The sequence below is a fragment of the Desmodus rotundus genome, chromosome 5, assembly GCF_022682495.2.
Source record: "Desmodus rotundus isolate HL8 chromosome 5, HLdesRot8A.1, whole genome shotgun sequence".
In the NCBI taxonomy this organism is placed as follows: Eukaryota; Metazoa; Chordata; class Mammalia; order Chiroptera; family Phyllostomidae; genus Desmodus; species Desmodus rotundus.
This window is the reverse complement of record NC_071391.1, coordinates 24,297,751-24,312,214: the sequence shown is the minus strand read 5'-3', so window position 1 is coordinate 24,312,214 and position 14,464 is coordinate 24,297,751. Positions and strand designations below refer to the sequence as shown.

General features: G+C 33.5%; 1 protein-coding gene across 1 annotated transcript in view; it reads right to left on the bottom strand.

Annotated features, from left to right (window-relative positions):
* Positions 1-14,464, bottom strand: part of DCDC1 (doublecortin domain containing 1) — a 367,520-nt gene that overhangs the window by 273,327 nt on the left and 79,729 nt on the right. The window contains exon 7 of the mRNA XM_045194050.2: positions 5,112-5,278. Coding sequence (XP_045049985.2) covers positions 5,112-5,278 — 167 coding nt within the window. The remainder of the gene's footprint in view (positions 1-5,111; positions 5,279-14,464) is intronic.

Here is a 14,464-nt window from a genome sequence, read left to right as displayed (position 1 = left end):
AAAATACTTCAAGTAACTAGAATGCAGCTTGGTTTCAGGGGGGAAAATGCAACTATCACTCAAATCTACAAGCAACCTAACATTCTACAAAAATTACCTATCAGAACCTACAAAAGTAGATTTCATTTTGAAACATTTGAATACTACTTTAATATTTTTAATAAGAAGTCATATTTATATATTATAGTTTTGTTCCTAGGTGTCAGAGGACATCAAGGAGTTCAAAATTGAAATATTTTTTGGTATTGCCCCAAAAAGGGTAAACCAAGAAAACAGCCCAATTTTTAATGTACATGTAGATGGGAATCTAATGCAGAGCAAGTGACTATAGTTAATAATACTGTACTGTCTACTTGAAAGTTGCTGAAAGAGTGCATCTCGAAGGTTCTCGCCACAAAAAAAGTAATTCTGTGAGGTGATGGAGGTGTTTGTTAACTAACCCTACTCTGGCGATCATTTTGCAACATATGTGTATCAAATCATTACATTGTATCCTTGAACATACACACTATTCTATGTAAATTATTTCTCAATAAATCTAGAAAAAAGTATCTGGCATTTAAAAAGAGTATATATAAAAATAAAATAGAATAATTATTATTTCAATCATGTAAATAAAGACCAATAAATGATTTTGATTGATCTAAGACACAAGACAAACTAAAAAGACAATCTGAAAAGGCAAACTTTCAATACTTTCTTATAGAAAATTAAAATAGTAAGATTCCTTTAAAAATACATTTTGCAATAAACAAATTCTGTTAGCACTAAATGTAATTCAAGTATATTCTGAATAATAATTCTATTCTCAATAGAATTATATTTTATTATTGAGTTGATATCTAAGTATCAAATTTACTGAAAGTATATGCAAAGTGAACCAACACTAAATTATTTTTTTTAACAAAAACTAAGGGCTTTGATAGAGGTTAGTTTCATGTAATAATAAAGTAAATATCAGTTTTAAACTGAAAAATCAATATATGCTGAAGTTCTCTAATTATAAAGTTATAGTACATTTGCAGTTTAAAAAGTGAAAACTAATTTTGAAATAGATTTAGTATCTGAGGTCTTTAAACTCAAAACACAAAATATGGAGAATTTAGAAATAGCATATAATAGTATTCACAAAAGTACCTGACTTAAATTAATAATCAAATACCATAATAATTTAAATCACTTAGACAGAAATTAACAAACTTCATAACCAATGATCTATTAGAAATAGCTCAGTTATGTATTTCCAAATTAAAATTATAAAAATAAAACTGAAGCTTCAGATATAAATGGAAACTGACATTTTTTTCTACATAATGCCAAAGTTTTGAAAATGCCCCAAGGTTGTAAGAAATGTTTGAGATTTTTTAACTAATCCATCAAGATAAAATTTAATGTCAAAGTTGATCATCTCTTTCCAAAGAGCTGAACATTAGAAGTAGGATTAAAACTTCCTCAAGTTTGCTTATGTCTTCCTACCAAAGGGACTATGATTTTTTTTCATAATTAAGATGGTGGTTGTTAAGATCCTCTAGTTAGATATTCTTTGTTTCTCTCTGAATTTCAGAAATCACTATACAATTATAACAGCTGTTAGGCTATCTTGTAAACACTTTAAATGATTAAAACTATATGTTTATGAGCTCTTCTAAAAACCGGTATTTTAAAAGAGTGCAATGCCTTCAATACATAAAAAGTCTCCAAGAATTCTGTTGGTTGGGGAAAACAATCAAAGCCGTATCATAATTGGGAAGACATTTCCAGAAATGAATGTTTCCCTAAAATCTTGTTTGTTCAAAAGATCAGCCATCCCGAATCATTATTTATATAGCCGCCTGGCACCGTTCCATGGACTTCCATGCATCTCTACAGTGTTTCTGAACAGACTGACATATATTTTGTTTACTGACAGCAACTAAAAGCTCTATGTAGGATCATAAATAAAGAAGATCATGTTTAAAAATCACTAATATCATTTTAAAAGGTAGTGCAGGCTTGTGTTTTGGCCTCTGTTTAGCTGTGTTAGGCCTATGAATGACAGCTTCCCTGCTTGAAGCACACAGAAAGCACAGCCTTCCTCATTCACTGACAGGACTGTGGCCTTTTCACACGTTCCTTCCACAGCAGTGTTTGTCCCCAAACACTGGAACTCGACACAATGGCATTCCTACTTCAACACCCCCACCAACAGCACCGCTACGGAACCAGAATGCTAATGAGATGGAACGGCCTGTCTCTGAAAGTGTTAACTGCATTTTATAGGAACTCATTTATGCTACTTCAAAAATTACCAATTAAATAGATTCTGCTTAGCTCTGAGCAATTTCTAAGATGTTTCCACTTTTAAGAAAATAAATGTGAAAATTTAAGAGTAAGTGACTTTATGCTGTACTAAAAATACCGCATTTTATATACACGAATCAGTATATATTTAAAACCACACTAATGTAGTAGGCTTAGCGTAATTCAGTTGCATGCTATAATAGCCAAATTAAAGTTAAAATTTAAAAATGAATAAATTCATAAATAGAAAACCAGTAGTTCTGACTTTTCTTTTGAAGCTGTATCATCACAGTTTACTCAACAAATTTCCTGTGGACATTCCAAAACAGCAATTCAAAGTCTACAATCTTTTGACAGAACCCCAGCGAAACAATATTATTGTTTTTATACGTGACCTGAGAAGTGGAATGAATGGAAATGACATTAAGAGTTCATATAATCCTAGCGTTTGTAAGCTTAGAGTCATGAAGGAAATAGGAACCATCATCCATCTCCATTTTGCCTATTAATGATTCCTTAACACAATCTTTTAGAAAGCTAAATAGGAAAGGCTGTCCCTAAGGTCAAATGAAGTAAATGCAGTTCAAATAAAGTTCATTAATGCTGAGAAATATTTGCTAAGAAGTCCTACTGACAAATAAAGCCACTGCCTGGCTTAACACTTAGCCACCGATGGCCTGATAACGGTACCACTACAGTGGCTTTTCTAAACATCGCCCAAATTTTCAAGTCAGTCATAACATAATAATACAAAAGAAAAGAGACTCAAGAATACATGTAATTGAGAGTATCTGAAAGAAATAGAAATTTTCATGAAATGCACACTATACAAATACCTATTTCTTTTTCTCCACTTTTATATTTAAAAATATAACTTAAACAAGTAACATTGAAACTACTGGGTACAAAGCTTTAAATGTAACAATTTAGCAAAAGGAAAAAGGTTTCTTTAGGAATGGCAAAGAACTGATGTTCTTATATATTTCTAAATTTAGCATAATGTTGATGATACAATTTCAGAGATGTTAAAAATATTAATTTTGTTCATATTTACATGTAATGTTTATTATAATAAAATATAGTTTTCATCAATTTTGAGTCATAAAGAGATCTTTATATTCAAAAGAGTAATTCTTAAAGCATTTTCCTTTCTCAACATACAGAACACTTTTCAGTCTCATACAACTGTTTATTTAAATTTTAAATGTTTAGGACAATGGAAGAAAAAAAACATGTGCTAACTACTTTCTGAGCTGCTTTTATCTCTAACACTCTCACTTTTAATAAAATTTAGAAAATGTTAAAGTTTTTTTTTAGATTTTATGTAAACAGTGCTTTTCTTGCATTGGAGAATGACCTTACGTTTTCTCTAACATTAAATAGTTTTAAACTGACTAATTAGTGGAATCAAACCATTTAATATCAAATAAGTGATTGTAATTACATTGGTCACAATCCATTTTATGATATCATTTAATCATGAAGGTTAAATAATATTTTAATATTATAAATTTTAAATATAATACAATAAAATATGTTTCACGCTAGTTTTTAGATATATCAGCTTAACAAAGTATATAAAATAAAATAAAGCACTTCCCAGACAAGGTCTGAAACAAAACTTTGACATGGGCTCAAAAAAATAAAATTAACTAATTAATTAAATAAAATAAGATTGGATTCTTTTTTATATTTATTATTTTAAATAGTCTTCTTTATGATAATTATTAATCTCATTTATGGATTCACTGAAATTTATTAAGTAGGCAAACCAATTGCATTTTGAGAATTAAAGTTTCTCATGGGATATGCTGTTTCTTGCTAGATCTGGACACCTTACTTCAAACCGTCAACAATTTCCTGGTGGATACAAGTTGTTCTTTTCCAAATCAGACAGCAGGAGGTGCTGTGTGAACACTCAGACTGAATCCCATTCCCATCACCCCTCCCCTTGCACACAAAGAATAATAACACGATGCTTTCAAAATATTCATTTTTCAACAGCCTATGGCCTGAGATAATGAGTCCAGTTCTACACTGAAACCTCCCAGATAGAAATGTAAAGCTTAGCTCTTATTTAACATGGTAAAATGTATTCTTAAGACTAAATTCAAAGAGGATTCTAAAAATATGGAAACTCCATTTTTAGTTCTTAAATAGTATCAATCATTCTGCTTTGCCACATGAATTCTACATTAAAATAAGTCAGAGTCCCTGAAAGTAGTCATAAAAATATCAGAGTCTTTACATACACACAATTATCAAATAAATACTTAGAAATTAAAGGACAAAATTTACTTTAACCTAATTCAAATATATGAATTCTATTTCTATACTTTCAGATTTGGAAGCATACAAATGAAATAAGCATGAATGAGCTAAGTTACTCTTGACATGAAGTTAATTTGTAATTTCATTTCCCAGAATACTATGAGTTATCTTTTAGCCCAACTTCTACAACAGCAATTCTGATTTCATACTGGGGGGAGAAAACGCTGAACATAAACCTTCAAATGACTTAGGAGCTATTCACTTTCTTATTTAAAGTAACTGTCTATAGAATTTCCACATAAGAAGTTGCCTTTGCTTTGCACAGTATGTAACAAGAACAGAGGAGACATATGACATCCCATACCAAAAGACAGATACAATTAGCCCCATTATTGTTGGCTTTGAGATTACAGAAGAAGCATTTTGGCTCCCTAACGAGCACTGAGCTCACAAAATACATGTCACAGTTCTTTTATGACACGATGCCAATCACGGCTTCTATACAATCAAGTACATTTAAAAACACATAATAAAACAGTTTTCAAAGAGGGATGACTCACCTGTTTATAATATTTTTTTGCAGACTTTAAACGTTGGTACAAGGCCAAAAGAACTCCTTGGATGTACATCTTAGCTCCTGAGGGGCTGAAACCTTCTCCCTTAGAGACCCAAACTGGTCCCCGCAAAGGTGTGACGGAATTTTGCAGATATTTTTCAAGCGGAGGAACTATGCAAGAAAAAAGGGAAAATAAATTCTTTTGACCCAATGGAAATACACTGCGTGGAGCTCAGCCCCAGTACCAGAGATAACTCTTAACATCTATTATTTGTATCTGACCTAGGTTACGCCTTAGAGAGGCAATTCCTGCATTACTAGTGGCCACCATGAAGGGTGTATTTATATTGAGACACCCCCGTGCAAGACTCATAAGCTTTGTGAGCACACCTGAATAGTTCTGAAGTGTGCCTAACTAGCTTCACGGAGTGTCATGGTGTGCACTGATTGCCTTATCTTCTCATTTATCACAGATGAGTTGGAACCAACCTTGCTGAAATCTACTTGCATTGTCCTGATAAAATTGTAAGATCCTTGTTGTTTCTGTGTACAGCTTCCCATAGAGGAGTCTTTATGCCTAACACATCACATCTGGAAATTATTCATAAAATATAATACACACCTTTATAAGCCATCCTACTCAACTCTTCATTGCTATTGCTTAAATAACCCACAAAGCAGAGTGGTAAGGCTGTTTAAAAGTAAACGAAAGAATCTTAAAAGCAAGCGTTTTATCATAGCTTTTGTTTTAAGTCTGTGGGTTATAAGCTAGTCAATGATGTAGGAATGTATTCCAGCATGCACTCTGTAAGCAGAAGATATTTACTTGTGGGCCTGTATTGCAACATCCATATGTACTTGACAGACATGTTTATACACTTTTTCACACGATTAGCTTATGAAGTCTTTCTAGTGTAAAGTAGTCAAATTACATGGCAGCTAGCTAACTTTTTTTTGAGATTTAATTTCCCTAGGAAAACCAGAAATAAAGAAATAAAAAAAATTAGGCATACTTGGGAACCCAGAAAAATGAAAGGATGTTATTTTTTTTAACGTGGTCTTTACTGAAGTGTATACATGTGACACAATGTAAACATGTAATACAACTAAATATATGGCCTGACTACATTATTCCGATCCATATTTTTACTAAAAAAGAAATTAAATAGATCATCAGCAAAGAAGACAGGTCCATGCCATTGGTTATGTTATATGTTGCATATTTTATGCAGAGAGGCCTAGCGTGGCAATCTGGAAATTGAATTACAATTAGGTTCAGCAGAGCTGCTGAGCAACTGAGTTATGCAAATGGCCTTTGCTACTGGTATTCTGCTGATTTTTGTTCTTAGTAAAATAGTTCTGCATTTTATGGCACTAAGTTCTGCAACTCTCTACCAAAGCACAATTTAAATTCTTTCTAATATATTCAACACTAAGGAGAATACTGGAAACAGTTTAAGATTTTCTAAAACTACTATAAAGTTGAAAGGAAATTATGGCCCAGTGACTATTTAGTCATCTTCAGATATGAGCATGTAATCCACTCACCCAATCTAAAACTAAATTCCTAAAATTCACATATTAAAACCACTCTTACACTCTTAGAGTAACTGCTTTTCCCTGTAAATTGTATAACAAATGCCTCAAATTTTTTAAAATATAAGATCACATATATTATAAAAGAGATAAAAAAGCAAAAGAGAAACTTATGTTCAGAGTGATAACTTTAATCTTTCAAAAATATATAATATAAATCAATCTTGATTATAATTTTTCTAAGGAAACCTAGCTGCAGAATTACCAGTGCTTTCAGTTAACTGCTACAACATTCATATATTATTAGATTTTAATTTGTATACTTTTAATTGGCACACACTCATTGAATCTAGCAAAGTTTTGAACATGGAAAGGCATACACAAATAGTTGTTAAGTTGAAATTAAGTTAAAAAATTAAGAAATAGATAATAAACTTGAATAATTTACATCCTAGATTTAATCTTAAATTTAAACCTGAGAAAATTTTATCAGATTCTCTAGACTTACAGGCTTATCCATCTATGCTTGTCACAAAATAACTGAAATTCTTTGTCAGTTCAAGGGGTTCCAAAGGAAAATTTCATAGATCTTCTAACACAAAACTACTTTTTTTCAGAGTTTGTGCCTTCCATAAGATTTAAGAAAAAAAATACAGCTTTAGGGGAAAAAAGCCCCACAAATTATATCAAAATGCAAGCTGTGTCAGAATTGATATTGGATGGAGAACAGCTCCCATGCTCCACATGATTTATGTCATTAGGAATACTATGGAAACCAGAAACAGCAAAGCGAAGAAAGCAGTATTCACAAGCAGGTTTTATAAGGGACTTCAGAATCTGCTCTGAACTTGTTGAATAATCTGTTCAGTATTCCAGAATCTCCCTGCTGGAAGCAGGGTCCTCATTATAACCACAAGAGTGCTAATAAAGGTTAGCCTCTGAACTAGGGATTAGAAGGCTCTTTCTTTTTGGAAGCTGCAAACTAGTAACTTTGATGATCTTCTTGAAAAGAAAGACAAAGCACACTCCAAGAACAATGTTTCCACTAACTAGGAAGGTACAGAAAACATAAGAAAATGATATGCCTAAGTACTTAGAAAGGAAGTATAAATTATCTTAATATACTGAAAAAATTGAAAAAATAAAATTTATTAACCAAAGAACGCTCCATAAAAAAAAGCAGCATTGGCCTAACATGATACTTATAAAGTATAATAGAAAAATTGATTTGAAAAATTCACTCAACTTTCCAATCCCAATTACAGATTTTAAGGTATGAATTACTTATTTTTTAAGCACTTTAGTGGATATTTATAATATTCTATACCAAAGAAGACTCAAAAGTGTTCTTAACCAATGGTTTTCTCTCTTTCATGTACAGTCCTCCTTTTCTCTGTTTCTAAAGCAAAATTTCATTCTGTTAAAGAAAACTATTGCCTAAAGATTTACATGAAAAAAGGACAATGATTTAGAAAGGATAATAGATACTGTTCAACCTTGGAAAAAGTGTAAAGCAAGATGTGTCTGTGAGTTAGCAAAACCCACTTTATATCTACACCCAGATATACAGATAGAGATAGAGATAGAGATAGATGTAGATATAACTCTATCTATATCCATATCTATCTACATGTCTTTCCCGGAGAAGGAACTCCAGGACATTATCTGCGTGTCCTTCCACACCGTGAGCGTCTCCGTTAGCTGGCCCCTGTTACCCTGTGTTCCTTTCATATTTGTGTGCATGGTCTATGTTTGAGGCCTTTCTTAGAGGTATCCTACCTATTTTCTCCTAGTTACATAAACTTTGTTTTTCTCTAATTTCAGTATTTTCTTTAAGCAAGTCCTCAACATTTTTATTAAATGGTTTAGAAATTAATCATCCTTAAATGTATCAACATGCACAGACCAAATGGAATCACTCCATTAAGATCATTTCCACCAATGGAAAGGTCTGAAGTTACATGGATTATCACTTTTTATCCATTTTGTTCATGCTTGTTATGGCAGTGGGGAAATCTGAAATTAACCCAATAGTTCTAATGGATTTGGAGTTAAGACTGAGGATGCTGGGTAACTAAATCATACGACCAAACAAAGTAACTTCACTAGTTAGATGATGACATTTTTCAGTTTGGTAAAAGCAAGGCCCAGTGAATGATTATTGGATGAATAAATAGAGTCTAGATACACTGTGTCTTTTAGGTAAGTTTTAGGACCATGAATCCAGCTACACGCAATCACTTCGAATTTGAAACTTCGTATGACCTAATGAAAATCTGACCAAAATTTGACAAGTAAATGTAAATATACCAGAATTTTGAAGCACATGTATGGTATGTATGATTGTTTTGTGCTAATCTTCCATATGAAATTATTTTGAAGAGTAGGAGGGAAAACATAAGAGGAAAACAAAATGATTTGGTAATCAAACATTAACTACACAGAAGACGGCCAGCGGCGGGCATGTAAAAAGTCCTTGGGAAACCCTCGTGTGCTTTGTCCTACCCCATCATAAATCATGCTACTATGGGAAAAGACATACAATGAAACTCCAATAACAGAATTACTGTTAGATTAAGGTCAAAATAGCTATTTTAAATAATAAAGGTAATTCCCTCTAAGAACTCCAAACACAATGAGTTCAAATGCTATTCATAAGAAAATAAACTCTTCAGCCTCCAAGCGGACCTTATATTAAAACCATTTCATCATTGATAAGAAGCTTGAATTTATTTGGATTTATAATGGAACAGAGCAAAGATTTTTGACAAGGAACCAAAACGCCCTCTAAAGGGAAATCACAAAGCTAATGGAACTTACCAAATAGATGTAGACTGGAATGACCTGTCAAGTTCTACGCCTAGGGAATATACCCGTCTCTCCAACATCTGACTCTAAAAGAGACACTTTCATACTACATTTGAATCTGTTATGGAAAGCTAAGAAGATGATTTTTATTAATGTAGTTTCAAAAATCATTGGATATCATTAAAAGTTTTAATAACCTGCTTCCAATTATAAATTAAAATTTATGTCAATTAAATACCCAGATCATAATTTATGTAATATTGTCATTTCACATTTCGGTCAGATACATGGGACTGCGGGGTTGCGGGGGGGGGGGGGGGGGGGGCGATGAACCAGCACTGCCCAGAGCACAGTTATCTATAAAGAAACTTCTGTGTGCTCTTCGATGGGAAGTTCAAGGTCTCAATCTCCAAAACACACCGCTACTGTTAGCCACAGGATGTCATTTGGAAATTTCCCACCAACTGGACTGGAATTTATTTTTTAAAGGAAGTTTATCCAAAAAGTCTTTTTTTGAATAAAACACAGTGAGTTTCTCAAAGATGCTCAGATTTGAGTGCTTCCCATCCAGAAAGTGTCCCTAGAGGGACCTTGAGCTAGTGTCAAGGTGTGTGTGTGTGTTAATGCTCCTTACCCAGCTCTGGGTAACAGTTGGAAAACTCCAGGTCCCAGAGCAGCCAACAGGCACCACTCAAACGCACGGTCTTCTGGGAAGATTGAAAGATGGAGAGCGTACTGTCTCGAATATTGCTTGATTTAGATCAGTATATTTTCATTCAAACAAAACTGAACTAACAGCTGCTGTGTACTTTTGTTTACATGCTATATGTCAACTCTTATTGTCTCTAAGGTACTTACGAGAAAAGATTTAGCAGTCGTTTTCTTAAATACCAGTGCCTACCCAAATTTGGATTTTGCCTCCACTGAACAAAATGACAAGCACACGACTGCTAGACTTAAGAGCGATCTTTCACAGCTGCTTTAGTTTTGCAGTGATCCTATTAAACTGACGGGATATTGCCTGTGGGGTCTATGCGCTATAATACTTCTTTAAGAGACACTGATTTGTATCGTAGGATCAAAGAGAACAGGGATGCATCGGGGAGAAGAACTTCATAGGTCACATTGTTTTTCCTTGAGTAAAATATAATTTATACAGTGTGACCTTTACAGGACACCTGGTTATTTTAATTGCCGACGTGTGGGTGAACACTGACACTAGGGCTTAGGAAGTATGAAATCTTAGGGATTCTCTGTTTTGAAAAGCAGCCTGAGTCATGTCTTTTCTTAAACTGAACGAAGTAGCTGTGCATTAAATATGCTGGCACATCTTCTGCTTGAGCAAGTGGACCGAAATGGTGTGAATTGTTAATGCCTTGCTGCTTTGGTTCACGGCTTGTGATTGATCATTTGTAACTATATCTACTCCTTGTTCCATGAAATCAAGTATGGAGTAATGGGTTCATCAGATTTTGGGGTTAAATTGAGAGTGAAGAGGTACTGTGTGTGGAAATAAGAGTTGCCATGTTCAGGGCTGGCCTTGTAACAGCATGGAATCTAAAGGCGATATTCAAAACCACTTCACTCATCATACGCTTACTGATTCTGAATAGGGCCCATTTGCAGGGGACATTTGGTAGTTTTCCAATATGCTTTATGCCTCTTTCTACTTCCACCACCATGCACATCTTTTTCCATCCCCCCAGTAGCACACTGGTGGAACAGGTCAGCATACACAATTCATTGATTTAAATAATTTGATTTATACAAGTAGAAATGAGCTAGGATTCTATTGTCTAAGTCTTGCGTTTCCCTTCAACAAGAATAATAGTGTGTGCGTCTTTGAAAGTACAAGTATTCTGTGAACTCAATTTTGGGGGCATTTAAAACATTTGATATGTAGTAATAATGTAAACTAACTTAATTCAATTGGTACATGTACATACTTAAGGTTGCTTAAAGGAATGTTGAGAATTAGCTATATCTAATCTATTTTTGTATCTATGGTCTACACCAATACATAATAATTGAATATATATGACTTGATTTTGGACTTTAAAGCTAATTAACATTTAGAGTATTATCTTAGTTAGTTTTGGAAAGTATACTGTATGAAACTTAACAACTATAACTAACAAAAATTATAAGTAAAGGCCTTTAGGAATGTCATTATATAGTTGCTTGCTATAATAAATGACACACTTTTACATTATTATTTTTTATTTGTATTACTATTCAGAAAATCTTAACCCAAATTGTATTAACTGAGGAACAAATTAACTTTTGGCCCAGTAGGAAATGATGTAATAAAAAAACCATTGTAAAACAAGAACAAAAGCAAATAGACTAGCACTTACATATGTAAGTTACAGTCAAAAGCAAGCTAGTTGTAAAATGTCTCAAAATTCTACTGCTATATTATAAAGTCACAATTAATACAAATCTAAAACCTGTGGCTAGATTCCTTCCTTCCTTCCTTCCTTTTCTTTCTTTCTTTCTTTCTTTCTTTCTTTCTTTCTTTCTCTCTCTCTCTCTCTCTCTCTCTCTCTCTCTCTCTCTCTCTCTCTTTCTTCTTTTCTTTTTTTTTTTTCATCTCAAAAGCAGGAATCATGATAACACCTGACACACACACACCTAATTCAGAGAGGCCTGAGAGTCAGATAATGTGGGTAAAGCTGTTTTGGCCTCCTTGGATGCAAATATTCAGTAAACAATTACTTATATTTAAACATTTTATTTAGGATATAAAATATATATGTCATAAAAATTTATATATTAAATTTAATAAACTAAAAAGTCTTAATAATTTCAGCAATTCCGATAAAGGGTTCCTCCTTGACATTTATTTCTCCATGTTTGTTTCACAAAAGTAGAATCTTCTTGAATTAGCATTTTATACATTTTTGTCTATGATTTCATCTTTCTTCTAAAAACTGGTAGGAGGAAGAAAACCAATCTCTGCTAAATCATGTTATTTTACAAGGAGAGCTTTGTAAAAAAAATGTTTTTGAACAGGTAGTAACAATTAGGTTATTTGTTTTCATTAGCAATTATGCTTATTTTAATGTTTTTTATAATGAACTTCTAGGACCATAGAGAAGTCATTAAAATCAGAGTAAAATATTTGGTATTAGAGTTCAAAGACTAGGAAACAAGATATAAAAAGTGGAAGCTAGAAAGACAAACTCCAGGGGAAGAGGAAAAGAGCAAGGACTTCGCTTAAAAAACAGAACAAAACATAAATCCTGAAGAAAGTTCAGCCCAAGAAAACCTAGAAGAGATGATCATATATTTATGAATATACAAGTATATGTTTCAAAGACTTTTTCAAAAGGGACTTTACAATACATTAAAGAGTCTATGAGAAGATTAGATTGTTTTGTGAATGCTCATATCACACAAATCTGTAATCACATATTTAATAAAAGATGACAGTTATTCAATTATAATGGAGTCTCTAACTGCCACTAAAAAGAAAAAAAATCTTTTTTAAAATCAAGCCTTAAGAAACGTCTTAATATTCTCTATAGACCAAAGAGGAGAAATATCAATCAGTGATTACTTAACATTTTCTGTTTCTGTCCAAGCAACAAGGGTACCTCAACTCTGATGCCTGGAAAGCACTGAGAGACACTGAGGTCCATGTCCAAGGAAGCCTGAAACCAAGGCAAGGGCACAGGGAGCTCACTCACAGGGAGGGTCTGAAGACTTCTGAACAGCAATGTTTCCTACACAAAAGTGCTCTTAACTGGCTGCCTTTGTAGATACCAATTCTTCCTAGAGAGATTTAAGGGCTGATTAATAACCACGAACACTGACATCCTTCAGCAAGACACATAAGATGTTACATTTCATAAAATCTGAGGAATAAAGGTATATGGGAAAGGAATCCAAGAATTGAAGGGAGGCAGATAAACTTAAAGAAGATATTTATCCATAAGTTCGGTATAATTCCCTGAAAAGTTCTAGAACAGATTATAAAATGAATGGTTTGTGAAGTCTTAGAAAAATAAATAGTAATCACTGGGACCCAACATGGGGTAATTTGCATATTAAAGGCATATTTAATGAGCATGGAGGGAGACTCTTGGGAAAATTCCCTACATGGGTCTTGAGATCTCCAATACCAGCATATAACTATTAATTCTTCCAGTGGGAAGCAGGTCCCAATAGAATGCGGCTAAGATCTATTGTCCTCAAGCAAGGTACCACTAAATCTGTATGCCTCTTCCCAAATAAATGGGTGTTCTGCAACAAGGCAGGAGAACATCGAGGGTCTGCAAACCTCCTGGTTAAGTCCCATACAATCTATGATTGCTTGCTTTTAAATATTTCAATTTAGAAATGACAGAGAAACATGTCACTTAATAACCAAAACGAGGCAAAAGAGAGTTACGACAGTGTGCTGCCCTGAAGAAAGCAATAAAAGGAGTCTGAATGAATACACACACACAGAGAGAGCTGTCCCTGATGGGGCCAAACTGCGGGTCCTAGGCTATACCCACTTCTGAGTTGCCCACCCTTAGCTAAGAAAGTAATGCTACTTCCAGGGCCCAACCTATCTGGACCATTACAGAATCCCACATTTAGCAGAGCAGGAGCAGTACTAGAAATGCAGAAATAGTACTAGGCATTTTTAGGGCATAAAAGGAGAGGGAAGCATTTTGATTAAGTTCTTTCTCAGTGTTCTGAATTTTCCACTTAACATCAAAAGGAATCCAAGTACAATGTTTCCCAGAGAAGGGCAGCATCCCTAACTTGTATGCCATGTTATAATATCTACTGTATTTATTTAGATACTGTTAATCTCTGGATGACAGATTAAGTATCTGAAAGATCTTGGCAGGCTAAACGGCTACATAAAAACCTTATGATTAGAAATTTAGCAGGAACTGATGTATAAAGTTCTATGATCATATCTAAAAATCAGCAGTGTAAGTACAGGATAAGGAAGACGTAGTGACTTAAAAGCAAATTATGAGCAAGAACTGGGAAACTTTGGTTGACTTTAAG